The 21207-nt window shown below is 48.3% G+C and overlaps 1 protein-coding gene across 1 annotated transcript; it reads left to right on the forward strand.

The window, feature by feature from the left end:
• The first annotated feature begins 124 nt into the window (after positions 1-124).
• Positions 125-20917, forward strand: SF3B2 (splicing factor 3b subunit 2). Its single transcript, XM_056853901.1, has 21 exons — positions 125-272; positions 1084-1130; positions 1758-1835; positions 2731-2982; positions 3501-3609; positions 6565-6650; positions 7741-7846; positions 8414-8493; positions 8923-9123; positions 10701-10835; positions 11443-11523; positions 13065-13292; positions 15145-15294; positions 15416-15505; positions 16588-16695; positions 18109-18216; positions 18346-18488; positions 18617-18718; positions 19989-20088; positions 20175-20360; positions 20827-20917. The coding sequence occupies exons 1-21, from the start codon at positions 152-154 to the stop codon at positions 20896-20898; spliced, it is 2583 nt and encodes an 860-aa protein (XP_056709879.1). The 5' UTR covers positions 125-151; the 3' UTR covers positions 20899-20917.
• Positions 20918-21207: the final 290 nt, after the last annotated feature.

Here is a 21207-nt window from a genome sequence, read left to right on the forward strand (position 1 = left end):
CTAAGGTCGCCAAGTGGATCGCGCCGACTTTCTCATTGGCTGGTTGGGATCGCGCGGACTTTTGTCGTTTTGTTCTCCCGAGAACTGCCTACGGTGGCCGCATTGTGTCATTTAGCAGCTTAGGTATTGCGCTGGTTGTGTGGAAGGCAAGATGGCGACCGAGCCGCATTCTGAGACCCCGCAAGCGGGGGAGCTCCCCATGCCCGCATACGGGGCCTGGTCCCCCAACGAACTCCAGGCGAAGCTAGCCGAGATCGGGGCGCCCACGCAGGGTGAGTGGTGTGGCATTAATGCTCTCAAATTATTAGGTTTATGGAGGCCCGGAGTTAAATCCTGAATCTGCCCATTGGATGATTTTGAGCTAGGCTTCCTACCCCGTCCTACCTCACCGGAATGTTGTAAACTGGAGGGAGGAAAAGCCGCGTGTACCACCCTGGATTCCTTGGCGGAGGGGCGAGGTGTAAAAATAATAAAAGGTTATAATCTTTTGCATAGCTCTGTGCTTTTGACCTCCGTTATTTCCCCCTTATTGGTAGAGAATTGAATTTGGGAGAGAGGCATGCTTCAAGCCACTCTATGAGTTCATGGCAGGAGTAACCAAGGGAAAAGGCTTCCTGGCTCAAAGCACAGCTATTGCCGTGGCAGACTGAGAGGAGACATGGTTGGAAAACAGAACAGAAGAGGAACCTTAGGGTGGGGCAGGAGAAAAGTGTCTGATAGGATATTTATTTTGGCACTTCTAAGCTGTTTTTTAATTATGTTTCCAAAAATTGTACAATGCTACATCTGCAAAACACTGAAGATTAAAATTTAAACAATAACTGTGACTTTGAAAACGCATAGCTACTGCCTGAAATGGGACTCATTCTAAAACACTTGGAGATTCAGTAGTTCAAAGGCACAAGGAAACTTGGAGAGCTCAGGTCACAGGGAGAATGAATTAGTTGAAAGATTTTTTGTCTTGCTCAGTGTTTGTCCTAGGAGAAGGGCATTCTATAGCTATGCAGCAGCCACAGTCTTCTGAGGCCATGTCAGTTTATGCAATGCATGGTAAATGCTATCATCATCTCTGGTCTTCTCCAGGTAGCCGTGAGGAGTTGGTGGAACGGTTGCAGACATACACTCTTCAGGTGAGTCTTTGTTTCTAGATGCTGACTTTGTATGGGGGCTTGGATATTTGAAGTATGCTTTCACCTGTATACAAGAGCTGGGAAGTAGGTTTTGAGTAGGTTTTAGCAGGCCTTGGACCATATAAACTCCCTCCCCAGAGAGATTCGTCTGTCTCCCTCTCCTGTTGTCTTCCACCAGCAAGTGAGGACTGTCTTGTTTTGTTTGGTGTGCTCCCCAACAACTGTTCTTGGCATTCCTCCCTAGTTGCATTTTATGCATGTTGTGTCTTTAGATGTTTTTATTGAATTGTTTAAATATTGTATATACATACTCTATTTTAAATGCAGTTTTAATCTATTAAATGTCTTACTGTTGACATGTTTTGATGTTCGCTGCCTTGGGGATCTGATTTGGGTGGAAAGCAGCATAGAACTGTTTAAATAAATAACAGGTGGTTGCAGAAAGGGCGCTGTTTTAGAGTTCCCTTATATGGTCTTTTACCCTTTCTGTTGTAACAAGGTAATTTTTTGTATTGATGTTATCTGCATCACACCCAAACTGTTCTGACATAGCTTCCTATTGCAGAGGCCGTTGTATGGTGCAGTTTAAATCAACCAATGCTAACAGTGGCTACTCCTTTTTTGCAGACAGGAATAGTGCTCAATAGGCCGGTTCTGCGGGGAGATGATGGAGAGAAGCCAGCCCCACCCCCCATGCCAGGACAGGTAAGTGATTCATCCAGGAACACAGTTGCAAACTTAGGGAGCTGTGGGGAAGGCTTGTACCTCAGTGGCAGAGCAAATGCTTTTGCATTTGGAAGGTCCCAGGTTCAATCCCTGGCATCTCCAGGGGGAGGTAACATGTCTGGGAAAGATTTCTGTTGGAGACCTTGGAAAGACATTGCCCATAAGAGTAGACAGTGTGAGGGCAGATAGACCAGTGGCAGTTTCTGTGCCTGCGTGACACATGCTTGACTGGGTATTGCTGAAAATTGGAGAGGGCCCTGTCTGCCAAACCTGTACTGTTTACTCAAAGTTTCTTTGTATTTTGTATTCTTGTCCTCTTACCCAAAGAACAAGTCTTACCTCTGGCTTTTATTCTGGGACAGCCTAAAGTTTCAAAATGTTTTAAAAGATTAATTTAAAGCAAGCGTCTTATAGCTTTCATACATAATAAAATAAGGGGCTCCTGTAGAAGATGGTAGTGGTCAGAGAGCCACCTGCAGCCTTTAATGGAATGGCTGAAATGGTCAGGGAGACCTTTAAAAACAAAACAGGTGCTTCTCAATGTTCTTGTGCTAAGCAGGCAGTTCACCATTTCTTCCTGTTCAGAGATGCTTCTGGCTATGGAAAGGTAGGAGAAGCTTTGCTGTGTGCTTCTAAGCCTATCCCGACTTCTGCGAGGCAAGGGAACAAGAGGCTTTCATGCCTGGCTTTGCTAACTAATGACACCATCGTGATGTTGCAAAGTTAAGTTGCCAGCTACCCAGTGGCATTCATGGGGCTTGTTTGGGCCACTTTCAAATACAAGGAACTCTTGACAGCTTTGCCAGCCCTGTGGGATCCGCAGGGCACCCCTTGAGCCCCTGCCTCCCACGCCTGCCTTCTTTAACCTCTGCAGCTCTCCGGGATCCCTCTGCCGCCGCCTCCAATGGGGATGCCGCCGTTGCAGCCCCCGCCACCCCCTCCGCCTCCCCCCGGCATGGGCCTCAACTTCCCCATGGGTGTGGGGCCCCCTCCGCCGCCCCCTGGCCTGGGGCAGCCTCTTCGCCTGCAGGCAGTGGATCCTTCTGCGTTGCTTGAGGAGGAGCGACTGAAGCTGGCTCAACAGCAAGCCGCCATGCTGTTACAGCATGAGGAGAGGGTGAAGCAGGTACGGCTGTGCTCTTTTCTTGTTGCGTGCAGTGGTGCAAAGAATCCCCGCAGTAGGGCATGCTTTGAGCAGCTGGTGCTCTTCCTGTAGTCTTTTCACCAACGGTCTATGCAGTACAGGTGATACCTGTTGACCCCCTTGCTCTCAGCTCGTGGCACACTGAGCATGGCCAGTGCACACTGCTGAATGCTCCCCTCCCTTGGATACACTTCCTGTGAGTGGGACGTGGGGGAGAAACTGGATCCAGGGAGGTTAATAATCCAGACTGTTAACTGTAAGGTCTGTCTATGCCAGCTCTTTAGCTTGCTTCAGCCTGGCTCCCTCAGCTAGGTCAGTCTTTGAAGTCCAAATCTTCCCCTCCCCACCACCTCCCCATCTGACCAGGTCAACCCGATAAAATTAGCACAGAAGTAGCCTTTTCCTGTTACCTGGGCTCTTCCCCAGAGCCCGGGGGGGGGGGGGGCGTGAGGTTGAGCTTCAGGAGGCTTGAATCTGCGTCTCTGCACTCCCCTTCTTAGGCTGCTGTACTTATGGAACAGGAGCACCAGCAAGAGATGTCCAAGATGTCTCCCTCCGTACCAAGGCCTGTTCCAGACATGGGCCCGAGACCTCAGGGACTCCCAAGAGGTGAGTTTCCTTGGATAAGAAGAGGAGCCATGGACTGTTTGCACAAGGAAAGTTGATAAGCGGTGGACTCTAATCTGGAGAACCGGGTTTGATTCCCCACTTCTCCACAAGTGGCGGGTGCTAATCTGGTGAACTGGATTTGTTTCCCCACTCCTACACACGAAGCCAGCTGGGTGACCTTGGGCTAGTCACAGCTCTCTTAGAGCTCTCTCAGTCCCACCTACCTCACAGGGTATCTGTTGTGGGGAGGGAAGGTGATTGTTTTTTTTTAATAAAATTTTTATTATTTTTCTATAGTAATCAGACAGAGTATTCAACAATCAATATAAGTAAACATCAAAATATAAGTTCTAATTAATAATTGTTGAAAATACATCCATATATAGATAATAAAATATAAAAACTTCCCCTACACCTCCCTCAATCTTATAATTTATTTGTTATCTCCTTTGTTTAAGATTCTAATCCTAATATTATTACAAACATTTATAAACATTTACTATTTCATTTACCTATTTTGAAATTAAGAGAAAAGAAAGACAAAATAAAAGACAGGAAAAAAGAACAGATATATAAAAATAGAAATAAAAATGGATTAGATAATATGTAACATTTTTAACCTCCTTTAGAAATGAATATCCTAATTTCTCCGTTTCTCCCACATATCTAATGACTGTCAATTATATTAATGTCATTAATCTGTTTTTATCAAAGCCAAACCATTTAATCAGACCTTTTTAGTTAAATCCCCCCCAAAAACTAAGCCCTTTGACCCAGTCTCTGTATCTTAAATTTCCAACATCTTCCTCTTTCCCAGAAGCTTTAAACGTTGAAGGGCATCCATGGAAGTTGTTATTGTAGTTCCCTCTGTGAAAATTGATGTAAGATAGTGAATCTGCAGCAGATTTTCTTCCATCCCCAAGGCGAAGAGAAAAATCCCGGTGTTTCCAGCTGCTTGCCCTTTTAAGTTCTCCCAGTTAACTTTGAAAAGTTCATCAGGTAGTACATACAACCAAAAATCCAAGTCGCTTACATTCATCTCCATGGTTATAATTCGGGTAGATTCAGTTTCTTCTTGCAGATATATATCCTTCGGAAATCCTTCGTAGCTCTCCATCTCCTTTGCCGTATTTAATTCTTCATTTAATGGTTTATCATTTGGGGAGCTTCCTTCTCTCATCTCAGATCTCATTGTCATAATCCGGACTTTAATGTCCTTAAGATCTCCCAAAATTTCATCCATTTTCCGAATAGCAAGTTCATAGGTGTTGTTTGTCAGAGAGAAAAGACAATCCATATAATTAATTCCACTTTCCATGGTTGCCACTTCTGGTGGTTAATTGAAGTTTAATTTGTAAAATCCAGACAGGGATATGTTGAGTTGTAGAATGATGTTGCGGGGGGTAGAGTCTGCCTCCTTCCTTTTGCCTAGGAACTGGGGAAGTATTTGCCAGTTACACGCCACGCATCCGGTCTCAAATTCTGTAATGTTCTCACGATGGCAGACGATAGCTGATACTTCTGGGTAAGACGTGGCAAAGGAATTTGTTTACTCAGAAAAGCCTCCTCCCGGAAATAGAGGGGAATCTGCTCGTCCCTCCTCCTTGCACTTCAGGATTTCTGATTGGTGGCTATACCTTCATTCAAATAGCCCCTATTGTTGTGTCTAGCCACCGATCAATTTGATTAAGATCCTGTCGGCTTATCGAATGTTTTTAAATGTCAAAGAGTCAACCAAATCTCAGATGGGAGGATTCGGATTCTATAGATATTTTTTCCCACTCCTTCAAAGCTTCCAATTCCAGGTAAAACAAAAGAGTTCTTGTTACTTACTCAGATTTTAGAAGAGCAGGTATTCTTGCTTAAATATCGTTGCTTAGATGGTAATAGATAGGGGAGAACTGAGCCTAAATTCCAAAGAAAACGTTCACGGCAATGGTTCCCCGGGAGGGAAGGTGATTGTAAGCCAGTTTGATTTTTCCTTGTGGGAGAGAAAGTCGGCGTATAAAAACCAACTCCTTCTTTTTCTTCATAAGTGTTGAACAGTCCTGCAGAAGCCACTCAAGTTGATTCTGGCCTGTTGGCATATTCTTTTTGTCATTCCTTGTCCTAATGAAGGAGGGTCATGTTTGTAGTGGGATGCTCAAGTTTCCCCTCTCTGGCTTTCTAGAAAGGGAATACTTTCACATGATTTGGAGTGAACAGAAGCACTTTGGAAGCATGAGCTTTGTTTCAGTGATACTTGGGTGAATGGTTACTTTAGGAGTGTGGCGGGGACTTCTCCCTTGTTGGTCTTTCTTGGTGTAAATTGAACAGAGCTTCAATCGCATGAAGGGTTTGTTAAACCCTAGCTGAGGTCACAGAAAAAGGTTGAGGCCATCTGCTGTAATAGCTAGGCACTGAACTCAAATGTATCAAAACAAAGATCTCATAAGAGTAACAAGGAAGTGCAAGGAGCTTCTCATAGCCCTGAAGGGCAGCCTCTTCGCAATCATATTAATCCCCTCTGCCTTTCCTCTGGTGGTGATTTTAAAATTTCAAACCTGAGTTAGCATTTTTTTTTTTAAAGTTGTCTGAGAACTTCAGTGTTCTGTTTCTAATATGAAAATGTCTGGGGTGTTTTGTTCTGTGTATAATAGAATGCTCGCTGCTCTTCTGGTTGGTTTTCTGTTGGCAGTGGTAACTGTTCTGTAGACTTCACTAATTGGAAGTGCCTGTCCTTATTTTGCCATCCCTGCGGTACTCCCAGGAGCATTTGGCCAGCTTCTTTGAACTCTGAGCTAGATCCAGTCCATTGTTCTTGTGACAACACAGGCTGTCTCTTATGCCCACGCTGATGGGGTGAGCTGGAAAACTAGTATAAATTTTTCCAATGAGCGGAGGATTGGCAGGTTGGCTGTGAGTGTTGCTGCTGTGCTTTTCTTCTGGGCATTCATTTGCTTGCCTTGTTCCTAGGGAGTACTCCTGTGGGACCACCAGTTGGCCTGCCAGGCCCAAGACCCCGAGGTCCTCCACCTCCTCCTGGGGAAGACAGTCGTGAGGTGAGGCCGGTTGCTGAGGAGCTGGGTGCCTGAGCAGTGGGGGAAGCAGGGGGTTGTATTAACCTAGTCTGCATGGGGAAGTCGTCTGGGGAGGTTTTAAGCATTTGGTTAGCTGGTAATACTTTGGACCTGCACAAAATGGGCTGTTTGGCCTTGCAAAGGGGGCATTGGGTTCTGAGTGGAAGACCTGAGTAATAATCCAGGTAAAATTCTAGAGGAAAAATCCAGAGAGATTGTACATGCAAACTGCCACTCGAGGCAGCACTGAGTACATCTATGGAGCCAAAATCCAGGACACACAGCGGAGTGGAAACACACATTGGGAGATGATCCCAGCTTCAGACGGATGAGCTGGGGAATATTAGGGAACAACACAGTTGTTCCTTCCCGGGCTTTGGAAATGGAGGGGAATGCTGGTGAGCTCAGAGTGGAGCCTTCTGGTTGGGTGGAGGCATGGCAGAGGGAGTTCCCAAGGCATGGGAAATATTCCACATGAAGAATGAAGGGGAGAAATGTGAGTGTTATATCACCATGAATTAGAGCTCTCCAAGTCCATACAAGCTGTGAGAAAACCTCATTAGTTGGAGGCTGATGTCACTGGAATTTCCTTCATTGGGTAGGAGTGTGTCAGGGATAGGAGGCATTGAAGCCCCTTGCTTGAGCTGAGATACTTTGAACAATTGTCTCAAAGCTTTTGATGCCATAACTGATCAGTTTCTCTCTGGCCAGTTCATGTGTCTCTGAGCACATCATGCTGCCCGTGAATCTCATTCTCCCTTAGTTTGCCTTTGTGGGTGTCATACAATCAGGCAGGGAGTCTCCACTCCTGCCATCTTGGCTCCCTTTAGTCTGTAAATGACTCAAATTTGCACCATTTGGTTCCCATGTGAGTGGCAGGCGCGACCTGGTCACAGGCCCAATTCGAAGGGGAAGGATAAAGAATGAGAGCAGCAAAATAGTGGCTTTCCTGGTCGTGGTGACAGGTCCCGTTTTTGATGCTTCTTGGGTCTGGGAGGGGGAGCCTTTGACTTTACCAGGGAACTAAAGCGAAGCCCTGTTCTGGCTGGTAAGATTTGTTTTGTTTTCCCAGATGGATGACTCGGGTGTAGGCCCCAAGATCCCTCAGGCCCTGGAGAAGATCCTCCAGCTGAAGGAGATGCGGCAGGGAGAGCTGACCGCTGTGCCCAGCGGCACAGGTAACAGGCTCCTAGCCAGGCAGCGTATGCATCCGGCTTGAAGGTGTAGCAAGAGGTTCTCCATAAATGGTTAGGGTGTCTTCCCTCATGGGCTTACTCCAGGTGTGACAGCTGGTACCTGTTTAGACCATTTGGGAGTAATGAAAGCCACTTAGGAGCAGTAACAGGTAAAAATTTCAGAAGTCACAGGGAAGAGGCTGTTATTATGTAGAATTGGCAGGTGTTCTCTGTGCTCAGTAATTCTGTAAATTATGTACATGAAATTCTGCAAATTATGTACATGAATGTTTCTCCTACCTTACTGTGTGCTTCTTGCAACACCAAAGCCCCCGTTTTTGTTTAACTTCTCGTCCGGCCCCTGAGTTCTCACCAGGCGTGCTCAAGCTAATCCCTTCTATCATAGGGGCGAGAAACTTTTTTTTTAAAGTAGTAAAAACTGAGAACATAGAACAGGAGTGCTGTGTGGGAATTCCTGTACTGGCAGAGGATGTAGGGATCTCCCTTTCAGTAAGTGAGGCATGTGTGCCCCCCCTTTTACTGTCGACTCCTCAGACTTCTCCCTTACAGATGATGACATGGAGATGGCCTCAGCCGGCATCTCTGCTTCAGATGCAGAGGAAGATGCAGCCGCTCTGTCCAAAAGAGAGGTGAGGAGGCCCTGCTTTTCTTGGCTTAAGGGTCGGGAACCTGGTTTATCAAAAAAACACCCCCTGCAGTGAATTTTCCAGGCCGGAGCTGCAGCCAGTAGCAGCTTCTCTGTGCCGCATGCCGTTAGTCCTCCAGTGCTTGACCTGCGATGGCCGCTCTTGTTCCCTATCAAAGCCTGGCTGTGGCATTGAAGTTGCCCAGGAACAGGCGGGCATTATCTGGTACAGCTCTCTAGTGGGGATGCCAAGCAAAGTTTCCTCCAGGCTGGCAGAAAAGCTGCTCTGAGCCTGACCTTCAGGTTGGGGAGAGTGGGGTAGAAATGCAATGCAATAAAATAAATAATTGGGAGCCCAGGCGAGAGAGCGCACTGCTAAAGAGGAAGGTGTGGGCGCACTGTGCCAGTCAATCCCTTTTTGTCCATTTGGCAGAAAAACCGGAAGCGGCGGAACCGGAAGAAAAAGAAGAAGCAACAGACGGCCCAGAAAGAGGGCCCATCTACCAAGGCGGCTGAGGGGCGTGGGGTTGAGTCAGGGGCTGAAGCCCCGGTGGAGATTGAATATGTCACAGAGGAGCCTGAAATCTATGACCCCAATTTCATTTTCTTCAAGAGAATATTTGAGGCTTTCAAGGTACAGTGGAGCTTGGGGCTCAGGGGCATCTTTCTTGTTCTGTCCTCTTCCCATACTCACCCTAGATTGGAGGAACTAGCTGCCTTTGGGAGGAGAAGGCTGGAGCTGGGATCCTGCTAGGGATTGTGGTTGCTTCCCTGATATTTGGAGTGTAGTGTTGAGGCTGTACAGCTAAATATGCTTGTTTCCATTTGGGGGGTAAAGTTCCTTTTCCACTGCTTTTGGAATTGTGTTTAGGAATTGTGTTGGGGAAGTGCCCCAGGTTTAAAGAAATTAGACCCCCATACTCTGTCATAAAAATTGGTTAAATGCTTTCCCAGATTTGAGGGGAAACAGCTGCCCCTCCCCCCCAGTTTTTGGAAAAATCCAAAATCTTCTAAGAAACTCATGTTTGCTGACTCCGAAAGCAGCCCCCCCCCAAATGTGCAGTGCATTGTTATCAAATTCCACAGTTGTTGCAAAACTAGCAGGGAATGTGCCACTTTTGAGTGAAATTTGGGACTTTGGCCATTTACTTTTTACTGTCACTAAAGACTCTCTAAAAGGGCCAGGATTTGTCTGCCTAGCCCAGGGGTCTCAAAACTGCGGCTCCAGAGCCACATGCGGCTCTTTGGCCCGTTGAGTGCGGCTCTCCGAACTTGGTTCGGAGCCCCTGCTCTTGCGCCCGCTCGTGCCGGCAGCCGGGCTGCGGAGCCGGCACGCCTGAGAGAGCGAGCGGGCGCGCTGTCTCCCCCACACACACACCATGGAGAATGGCCGGGTCCCCCTTTCCCTTTCCCTCAATGGTTGGGAGGCTAAAGCCTCCCCTCCCCTCTAGCCGCGCGATTGCTGGGTGGGTGGCTCGGCGGTTCCTGCCCCCCCGCCTATCAGCTGTTGGGCGGGGCGGGCTTCCTTTGGTAGACCTGGCCTCCGGCTGAGTCCCATTGGGAGGCCATGTCTACCCACTGGCTTTCTTGGCAGTATACTTGGACTCCGAGGAGGGGAAAAAGTCCCCCTTCAGAGGCCAGGTCTACCAATTGGCTTCTATGGGCCTCCGAAGGCCAGGTCTACTGCCAAGAAAGCCAATAGGTAGACCTGGCCTCCCAATGGGACTCAGCCAGAGGCCAGGTCTACCAATAGGCTTTTATGGCGGTAGACCAGGCCTCCAGACGAGGACTCCGGACAGGGAGGGGGAAATGGCAGGGACTTACAATTTAATTTTTATCAATAAATAAGATCACTATTCAGTATGATATCAAGTTTTATTCAGTGTACCTATAGTTTAATTAAGACTTAAAACTTTAATTAAAGTTTATTAAGTTAATAAACAGTGTACCTACCTATATAGTTTAAGTTTAAGAAATTTGGCTCTCAAAAGAAATCTCAATCGTTGTACTGTTGATATTTGGCTCTTTTGACTAATGAGTTTGCCGACCCCTGGCCTAGCCTTTTGGGAAATGTGGTTGGAATTGAGATGCGACATCCAGTAAAGCAGCAGCTGTGTGAACGTGGTAAGGATTCCTGCCCAGCTTTCCTCTTCATGCTGTTTCATTTTTGGAAGCGGCTGCCTCCAGCTCTTTGTCCTCCTGTATCTGCAGTTGACAGATGATGTAAAAAAAGACAAGGAGAAGGAACCGGAAAAGGCAGACAAGGTGGCCAGTTCAGCTGCCCCCAAGAAGAAGGGTTTTGAGGAGGAGAGGAAGGACAGCGATGACAGCTCAGATGATGAACTGGTAGGAGCTGTCTCATCCCCCCACCCCGCACAGGAGAAGTCTGTGACTGCAGGCTGAAATAACTGAGAGTAAAATCTTAAAGTTCAAGGGCAGACCACTGTGGATGATGATGCGCAAACGGGGAATCTTTTCATGCCCTTCCTGTGAGCTTCTAGGAGAGGTCCCCAGGGCGGTAGCTGGGGCACCAAGGCACCTGCCAGTACCTTTCCTGGTGCCGGCCAAGTGCTTTTAAAAAATGGGCAGGTGGGGCTTTTGCCCAACAGTGCTTCTGATTGGCTGTGCAGATTTAAAAGCATCTAGTTAAACAGAGCTTCTGTCTGAAATGTTGAAGAGTCATTATTAGCATTATACGTAATCTCGCTCCCTGACATTAAGTGGTTGGCTTTGCTTCCTGCGACAACCATTTGATGGCTGCGTCCACCACCCCATGTCAGAATTCCAAAGGTGCCTGGAGGCTCAAAAAGGTTGGGAACCCCTTTCCTAGAGGCATCCAGGGTGGACTGGGTGGGGGGGAGTTGTTGAAATCTGTGTAATGTTTAAAGCTGAAACGAAAATAAGTAACAAACAGGAGTCTAAATCACAGTCTGTCCTTCTCAAATGTGCTCAGGAGAAGAAGCCAGAAGCCCCCAAACTTTCCAAGAAGAAGCTGCGGCGAATGAACCGCTTCACTGTAGCTGAGCTCAAACAGGTACTGTCGAGTGGGTGGGCTGGCAGGCGGATGCACTGGCTTAATGGGTGAAAGAGGAATTGAAAGCCTTGCTCAGGTGATTTCATGTGTCTTTTCTTTGGTTCTTCCTCCAAATCCTCCTCTTTCATTGCTGGTTGTTATTTGAGAGTTCTCCACAGGCACAGATGTGCCACTCGGAGGCCCATAATCTCGAATGGAACATTGGGATGGGGCTGAGGTAGATTTCCTGAGCTGGGCGCAGAGAGAGGTGTTGGGACTTTTTGCCTGCCTAGAGGTTATTACTCCTTTGGATATGGATTTCATGTTTTAATGATCTGATGTGTTCGTGGAGCTAGGTGTGATTAGAGATGCGAAGGCCTGAAAACAAAATGGAAAAACGGGGTTTTTTTCTGGGGTTTTTTCCCCTAAGGCCTTTTTTCAATATTTCCAATGGAAAAATTGGAAATTTGGGAGCGTACAGAAAAAAAAACCCTCCTATGAAATATTTCGTTCTTTAGAATGAGTGAAAACCCTCCTATGAAATATTTCGTTCTTTAGAATGAGTGAAATGCTTTTAAAGATGGGCATGCTGTAGACGTATACATCTGTTAAATACAACATGAATTTCTGCACCTAGAAGGATACCTGATTTTCATGAAGGCAACATGCAAGGCTTTTGTTGCTTCTGTGGCCCTTTTGACCTGACTCCTCTCTTGTGGTTGACCTTTTTACCTGTCCCTCAAACTACTGTGACACATATACCCACAGACCATAGTCTGTCGAGGATCTTACTGCCCGACCTTGCTGGAGGGAAAACAGATCAGAAGGAGGTGGGGACAGAAACTGCACCAAAGCCTCAGAGGAAAACTGAAGGTTTCATTGAGAACTGAGCTCTGTCTAACTAGTAACCACAGAAGGAAGAAGATGGCATCTAGCTGGAACTACATCTAGCTGTGCAGATATTATTATTGACCCTTTGTTAGCCTTTTTTTCTACTTTTCAGATAGCAAACATGAAGGCATATGGGTTAAGATAGCGTCGGGTGCATCAGTTTGTGGTTTTAAGTATTGGGTATATTTGCAGTTTTGCTTGTAGAAAACTAAGGCATTTATAACTTTTAAACACCATAAATACTTCAAATACTGCAAATTTATACGCTAAGTAAGTTACAAATTATGCATCTTAAGTTGTTAAAGCAGTAAAATTAGTTTAGGTTTTATAGGACAGCAAATATTGCATGTATGTCCATTTTCCTCAGCATTTCTGGCTTTTTTCTGGAAAAAGTCGGAAAGGGTGTGTGTTTTTGGTGGCTTTAAGATGTAGGTGGGATAACTGTAGGTGTGATCACTCAGCCGTGAGGAACAGGTCTGTGCGTGTGCTCAGAGGCACTCTGATCCTGTGGGCTTGGAATTGGGCTCAACCGTTGAGTCGTGACTGGATCAAGCCTGTTGGGCCCCAGAGCCAGCTGTCTTCTAGATGCAGAGGGAGGGAGTGGTATGGCCTCTGGGGTCTGAGGAGCTTTCCCAGTTCATCCCTGTGTGTTGTGTGTCCCCCCCTCCCAGCTGGTGGCCCGCCCTGACGTGGTGGAGATGCATGACGTGACAGCCCAGGACCCCAAACTCTTAGTCCACCTGAAGGCCACCCGCAATTCTGTCCCGGTCCCACGCCACTGGTGCTTCAAGCGCAAATACCTGCAAGGCAAGAGGGGCATTGAGAAGCCGCCTTTCGACCTGCCTGAGTTCATCAAGCGCACGGGGATCCAGGAGATGAGGGAGGCCCTGCAAGAGAAGGTAGGAGGTTGCCACACACACCCTTGGAAAGGGGTGCTCAGTAGGGCCAAGGTTCTCCTGCCTGCGGTCCAGTGAAGTTCATGTGAGCAGCAGGCACTTGTAGTGGCGTCCTGGAGGGTGTCCTGACTTCTGAACTGTTCCTCTCGAAAGGAGCTGACCGACCTCCAGGGGACTCTGAGAGTCTGCCCAGAATTCACCTTTGCTCTGGCTTTGAGAGAATAGAATCATGATGTATGTATGCCAAAATATAATATATCCAACCAATACAAACAACAATCATACAATAAACACATACACTAATATGAGCTATAATCCTAAACAGCTTTCTTCTATTCAATGAAAATCCTAAAGTTACAGAACAATTCCACATAAAGTCAGCTCAGTGCAGCCATAGTGACTTGAATTCACCAGAACTCAGTCCGTAGGCAAATAGCTCAATCACAAGTGTGAGCAAATGTGGGATTGTTCTGTAACTTCAGGATTCTCACTTCATAGCAGATAGTTATTTAGGATTACAGTTGATATTAGTGTATGTTTTTATTGTATTATTGTTGTATGTACTGGTTGGATATAGTATATTTTGATATACATTCATCATGATTTTGTGAATGTTATTTCATGAGGTTGGCTCATCTGTGTGAATTATATTCGTGATTGCAGTACATTGTACATAGAGGTGGTGTGGTTGTTTATTACTTTGCGAGAACAGGGGCATTGTGAGAAGGGGAGGAATATGGGTGCTCCATTGCAAATGTTCCCACTAATTCAAGTGATGCTAGAGGGTTGGTGTTCCTCTTTTGAGAGAAAAAAGAAGCCTGGCACCTTGTTTCCTTCTCGCTTGAGCTGCTTCCTTTGAGATGGGTTTGTTTGTCAGGCAACTGCTGCAAAATGCACAAACCTTCCAAGATGTCTCGTACCAAGCCCAGCCCTGGATCTAGCTAGCTCAGTGTTGCCTGCGCTGTCTGCCGGTGACCCTCCAGGATCTCAAGCAGAGGTCAGACTTTCCCAACACCCGAGATCCCTTTTAAATTAAAGGTGCCCGGAATCAGACTTCTGCTTGCAGAGCCTTGCGATTTACCACTGAGCCATGGCCCCTTTCAGAGGATGCTTCTGCCTGGTCACACCAAAGTGTCTACAATCCCTAGCCAGAGTTGCACATGTGAAAAGAAAATTCTGGTTTTGTGCTGATAAGAACTGAATCTTGCACCTGATAGCCGTGATTCAAATACTGTGTTTAGCTTTCATAGTGTTTGCAAGGATAAGTAGCTGTACAGCACACTGGCCATTGTCAGTCTTGCTCCACAGTTTCCAGCAGTGTTTGCTGCTCTTGTCCCACCCCATATCCAGAAGGGCTAGAAGTTTTTTTTTTTTTCAGGAGGAAAGCTGAGATTCTGCAGTTGCATGGAATCGCAGCAGTCACATTGTCCTGCTTGTATGAGTGAGTTCAGGGTTTCAGCTACAGAAAGATGGTGATGCTGGGCATGTACGTCTACTCGTAGAGGGCCACCACCTTTTGTGGCAGACATTGTTCGGTTGCCAGTCATCCGATTCTGTCCCTGGTAAGAAAAGGGTTGTGTGTGTCGTCAAGTCACTTCCGACTCAGGGCGACCCTATGAATCAACGTCCTCCAAAATGTCCTATCCTTCAGCCTTGCTCAGGTCTTGCAAATCGAGTGCCATGGCTTCCTTTATAGAGCCAATCCATTTCTTGTTGGGTCTTCCTCTTTTCCTGCCGCCTTCCACTTTTCCTAGCATGATTGTCTTTTCCAATGAAAAGGGTTACGCCCCTTTTAAGAGGATGATGAATCCTAGCTGTGTTTGTGTAACTTTCTTCCCGTGCTGCCCCCTCCCAGGAGGAGCAGAAGACCATGAAGTCCAAGATGAGGGAGAAAGTCCGCCCCAAGATGGGCAAAATCGATATCGATTATCAGAAGCTGCACGATGCCTTCTTCAAGTGGCAGACCAAGCCGAAATTGACCATCCATGGGGACCTGTACTACGAGGTAAGGGCCCTTTGTTTCTTGGCCCAGCCTTTTCCCTTAGGGGTGGCGTGGAGGAGAGGAATGGGGGCAAGGAGGAGTGATCCTGGCCATTCCCTCGCTGATTCCTCTCCTCCCCTGCCAGGGCAAGGAGTTTGAGACTCGACTCAAGGAGAAGAAACCAGGAGACCTGTCGGACGAGTTACGCATCGCACTGGGGATGCCTGTGGGGCCGGTGAGTGGCAGGAAGCGAGGCTGCTTTTGTCTTTGTCAGGAGCTCAGAGGCAAGGCGGGATGCAGGCTCAGTTCCCCGAGCTCCCCCAAAGAAACAAACTTTTCTGTCTTGCGGGTCAACGTTGGAAGCACTTGTAAATTAAGGTGGGGTGCGCATGTGTGCCAGTGTCTGTTTATAGATAGGTGTTGCTTTTTTAAAATGTTTAACCTGCCTTTTCTCTTTTCCCCCCATGCCTACCCACCCATCCCACCTCTTGGCCCTTGAAATGTATTGTAGTATGTATGGATTCAGCTGTTGGTTCATTCAGTTAAAATGTGGAACTCCCTGCCCCAGGATGTGGTGATGGCTGCCAACTTGGAAGGCTTTAAGAGGGGAGAGGGCTATCTGTGGCTACTAGTAAAAATGGCTACTAGTCATGATGCATACCTATTCTCTCCAGTCTCAGAGGAGCATGCCTATTATATTAGGAGCTGTGGAACACAGGCAGGATAATGCTGCCACAGTTGCCTTGTTTGTGGGCTTCTTAGAGGCACCTGGTTGGCCACTGTGTGAACAGACTGCTGGACTTGATGGGCCTTGGTCTGATCCAGCATGGCTCTTCTCATGTTCTTCTACCCTGCGCTTTGACCATCAGACCCACAAAGCTGCTTTTGTTTTAAAATGCATTGTTGACTTCTTCTTTCCCCTGCTCCCCGCCTTCCCAGTATGTCAACCCCATTCGGAATGGCCCTTGTTTGGACAGGGAGTGCTGCAGTGCTTCAGTGTCCCGGAAGCCGCGCAGGGAGGAGCCAAGGGCCGTCCTGTCTCTGGGGTCATTCTGTTGGGGGTTTGGAATAGCAGTTGCCTGGCCAAGGATGGGTGCATTTTTGGGGATTGGTGTGAGATGCTTGGACACGGCAAGTGATGAGTGTTGGTTAGGGTGAAGTGGGGAGGCGATGTTGGTAGGCAGGGCTGGGATGAGGAAGAGTGGGATTGAGAGGGAGAGAGTCTGGAGTGGAATGGGGATAGGTGGAGCTTGGATAGCGTATGTAACAGAGAAGGTTTTTGTGGGCTAATGCCTTGTTCCTTTTGGGCTAATGCAGAACGCACACAAGGTACCGCCTCCGTGGCTGATTGCCATGCAGCGCTACGGCCCGCCACCCTCTTATCCCAATCTGAAGATTCCAGGCTTGAATTCCCCGATCCCGGAGGTGAGTGGGGACATCTCGGCTGTCCTGGCAAAAGGCGGGAGGCTTTCTAGAGCTAACTTCTGGAAATACAGAGTAGATGTTGTTGGCCCGTGGTATTGGTGATAGCTTGGCTCTTATCCTTTGGGGAAGGAGATTCTGTAGCTTGGCCAACTTCGCATGGAGCTGCTTGCTTTTCCAAAGTTCCGAACCTGCCAGGGATGAAAGTTCACCCTGGATCACGGGGAGCCTTGTTAGATTCGCCTGGCTCGGCCCATGCTTTTAGCAGACCCTCTCCGCCGCCTGAAGGAACTTGATATTTCAAAGTGGCACAGCCAAGAGTCCTGGGCACTGGGACAAAGCATGTGGTTGGGTCCCTCTTACACCCCTCCGGCCTCATTTGCACCAAGTACAAAGCAAATACAGTATTTCAAAGTTTATGTATGTACTTAAATACCTATCCTGCTTTTGGGGCCAGCCAGTCTTAAGTGACGTAGAATTATCAAAACCAGCATTAGAAGAGAGCAAGGGTCCAGTAGCACCTTAAAGACTAACAAGATGTCTTGCAGGGTATGAGCTTTTGTGAGCCACAGCTCAGAGGTGTGGCTCACGAAAGCTCATACCCTGCCAGAAATTTTGTCAGTCCTTAAGGCACTACTGGACTCTTGCTTTTTTCTACTGCTAGTGACAGACTAACACAGCTACCCATCGTGGTTTGTCAAAACCAAAGTTGCAAAGCTGCTTTCACTGGATAGCTGACTGATGTACAGACCAGAAAATAAACGATGCTTTGCAAAATGTGCTCAAGTTCCTGAATGGCTTCCACAATGCCTTTAAGACCATACACAAAGCAGAGCAGCAAACTTTGTCTTTCTGGAAAAGCGGCTTTCTTGCACCTGCAGAGCAGGCGAGCTTCCTGCACGGCACCTTAGGGCCATTGCAGCCTGTCAGTGTCCCCCCCCCCTTGGCCTGGATTCAGCCTCTGAGGCAGGCTGGGCTGGGCCTACAACACCCCCAGTGGTGGGGAAGAGTAACTGGCGCTCCCCTACCAAGCTCCTGCTTCTCTAGTCAGCGAGGTGTTTACGTCAATAAATCTGCGACACCACCAGCAGAAACGTGTGGCAGTTGTCCTGCTGAGGTGGACCTCCAAGCGTATAGGGGCATCCACCCTTGCCCTTTGAGTTCTTTGCCATCAGGTGCTGAATTGTATCCGCAATATCAGTTTCTGTTTATCTGCAGCGCACTTGTGGTACGCGCACAATCCTGATTCTCAAAATGCTGCCCAATCAGTAATAGATCAAGGGACTTTTGCTGGTGATTGGAAACCATGTGGCAAAGTAACTGCTTTAAAGGACTGCCATAGGTTCCCTTCCCAGTTCCTCCCACCTTTGGTTGTATGAGGCAAGCTAGTGAACCTTCTGACTCCTTTTTCCCCAGGGATGCTCATTCGGGTACCATGCTGGGGGCTGGGGCAAACCCCCTGTGGATGAGACCGGGAAACCTCTCTATGGAGACGTCTTTGGGACCAACGCAGCTGAATTCCAGGTATGCAGCTATGTTTGGTGGGACCAATGTGAGAAAAGAACTAGCTCCCCCCCCCTTTGTGTGGCATGTGCTAGGTGCTGTGCAGAGGATTCAGCAATGATGCACACTTCTGCCCTTTCCACTCCTTAGACCAAAACAGAGGAAGAAGAGATTGATCGGACACCGTGGGGAGAACTGGAGCCCTCTGATGAAGAGTCATCTGAGGAAGAAGAGGATGAGGAAAGTGATGAAGAGAAACCAGATGAGACAGGCTTCATTACCCCAGCAGACAGGTAGGCGCCGCCTCTTTCTGCAGTGTAACAGGATGCAGGGGGTAGTCTTGTTTGTGGGGTGGAGGGATGTAAGCAGGGCTGATGGGTACCGGCTGGATTTTTAACCCCTTGACCCGATCTCTCCCTAGCGGCCTGATCACGCCCGGTGGCTTTTCATCCGTGCCTGCTGGTATGGAAACGCCCGAGCTCATTGAACTGCGTAAGAAGAAGATTGAGGAGGCCATGGATGGGTGAGTGCTGATTCGTCCCTGCAGGAACTGGACACACATGAACACATGAAGCTGCTTTATACTGAATCAGGCCCTCGGTCCATCAAAGTCAGTATTGTCTACTCAGACTGGCAGCGGCTCTCCAGGGTCTCAGGCAGAGAGGTCTTTCACGTCACCTACCTGCCTAGTCCCTTTAACTGGAGATGCCGGGGATTGAACCTGGGACTTTCTGCATGCCAAGCAGATGCTGTACCGCTGAGCCACGGCCCCTCCCCAAACTGAAGGGAGCCAGAACTCGGCTTTGGAGAGGGGCTGTCCGTCTTTGCTGCAGCCATCGTTGCTCCAGAAGTAGTATTAAAACCACAGAGAATGTGATTGAAGAAGCGCCTGTCCCTGTTCTAATTTACAGTCCTAGAGAGGCCACATGGGTTGTATGACTGAGGCCATCCCGAGGAGTGGCCTGTAGCTCACTGCCAAAAGCACCTGCACCTACAGCATCTCTAGCGTAATAGGTCTTGGGAAGCATCATTCTTGTCCTGAGACCCCGGCTGCTGTTTTCAGAGCACTTCTCTGTATCAAAGGCTCCAGCCATTCCACACATGTGCAGCAAAGTCTGAAAGTGTAGAATTTGGCATCAAAATAATCTCACATTTCTTAAAATCCAGTTTCTGTGCCTTGTGAAAACAGTTTGTAGTGAAATCTTGGTGCAGGGTGTGCTTTAGGTGGGAAAGGCATTTTGTAAAGCATGGGGCCTCCCATGCTGTGTAGAGTCACTTCCCGCTCACTTGGACAAGGAAAATTTCTTCATACAAAGCCAATGTATCCAAATTTGGTGAACGTGCATGATATGTACATGGTGCAGAACTTCCGTTCTTTCAGCTCAAAGAGTCCTCCACAGCCATGCAGGGGGCAGGGTACCATAAGATGTTCATTTTTATATGCCAACTTTCTCTACCAACTTAAGGAAGAATCAAACTGGCTTACAATCACCTTCCCTTCCCCTCCCCACAACAGACACCCTGTGAGGTAGGTGGGGCTGGGAGAGTGTGACTAGCTCAAGCTCACCCAGCTGGCTTCATGTGGAGGAGTGGGGAAACAAATCCTGTTCACCAGATTAGCCTCCGCCACTCATGTAGAGGAGTGGGGATTCAAACCCGGTTCTCCAGACTAGAGTCCACCGCTCCAAACCACTACACCATGCTGGCCCTGAGTGATTCTCCCTAATCTCTGCTCGGCTGCTTTGTCCTATCAGCTTTGCTGATGCCGTGTTATTTCCTTTTGTCCTCTGCAGCAGCGAGACGCCGCAGCTGTTCACGGTGCTGCCAGAAAAGAGGACAGCAACTGTGGGTGGGGCCATGATGGGCTCCACCCACATCTATGACATGGCGACGGTAAGGCGGGGACGAGTTCTGGCTGGCGGTGGGGTTCAGCGCTGCTCCAAGCTTTCCCACTTGACCCTCCCACTGTCCCCTCGCAGGTGATGAGCCGCAAAGGGCCGGTGCCGGAGATCCAGGGTGTGGAGGTCGCCTTGGCCCCTGAAGAGCTGGAGCTTGACCCCATGGCCATGACGCAGAAGTACGAGGAGCACGTGCGGGAGCAGCAGGCCCAGGTGGAGAAGGAGGACTTCAGCGATATGGTGGCTGAACATGCCGCCAAGCAGAAGGTGAGGTGGTTTTTTTCTAACTTAATGTGCCCACGTATGAAAGCCTGCTATTCCCTGTCAGGTACTGACTCCTGGCCAATGGTGGTCACGGAATGTTGACAAGAAGTGCAACTCCTGTGGGGAAAGTGGAAGGTCTTGTGTGACGAATGGGCATTCTTCACATCGGACTTGGGTGGCAGGGGAGGCTCTGGGTCATTGGTACAGAGGTGACAGACTGGTTGGGTGGGGGGGCGCCAGTGGCAGCAAAGGAGCACAGTCCTGTATCAGGGCGGAGGCGATAGGTGAGGGCAGAGGATAAAACCATGGGGCGGGGAGACAGTTGCTGTGCATGCCTGGCGGGGAAGAGGGTAGTGGCAGAAGAGAGACATTCAGGTATGTGAATTTTCCTGCTGCAAGAAATTCTGGCGGTGGACTGAGGCCTGGTAGCTCGAGCGTGCTGTAACCGGCCCTCTCTCTTCTCCCACAGCAAAAGAAGCGGAAAGCCCAGCCCCAGGACACCAGAACAGGTGCCAAGAAGTACAAGGAATTCAAATTCTAGTTCCAGCATCTGTCAGTCACTTTTTTGTTGTGTTATGTTTTTAGCCCCCTGCCCCTCTCTGTCCCCACCTGAGCCTGCTCACGACCAGGGAGTCCTGAGCTCCTGTGTTCTTATTGCCTCCGGCTAGTGACGCAGATTATTTTGTAAATAAAGTCAGAGTTGCTCTCCGGGGCTCTCTTTTTCCAAGCTAGGAAGCTGTCTTATCCCACTTTTGTACTGCTTTTTGGCATTGCTTGAACACATGAAGCTGCCTTATACTGAATCAGACCCTGGGTCCATCGAAGTCAGTATTGTCTACTCAGACCGGCA

The sequence above is a fragment of the Euleptes europaea genome, chromosome 7 (genome assembly GCF_029931775.1).
Source record: "Euleptes europaea isolate rEulEur1 chromosome 7, rEulEur1.hap1, whole genome shotgun sequence".
Taxonomy (NCBI): Eukaryota; Metazoa; Chordata; class Lepidosauria; order Squamata; family Sphaerodactylidae; genus Euleptes; species Euleptes europaea.

Coding starts and splice junctions, on each gene's coding strand:
- SF3B2 (XM_056853901.1), top strand. CDS start 152: ATGGCGACCGAGCCGCATTCTGAGACCCCGCAAGCGGGGGAGCTCCCC. Junction 18,489..18,616: donor TTCATTACCCCAGCAGACAG/GTAGGCGCCGCC, acceptor ATCTCTCCCTAG/CGGCCTGATCACGCCCGGTG. Junction 20,361..20,826: donor AACATGCCGCCAAGCAGAAG/GTGAGGTGGTTT, acceptor CTTCTCCCACAG/CAAAAGAAGCGGAAAGCCCA.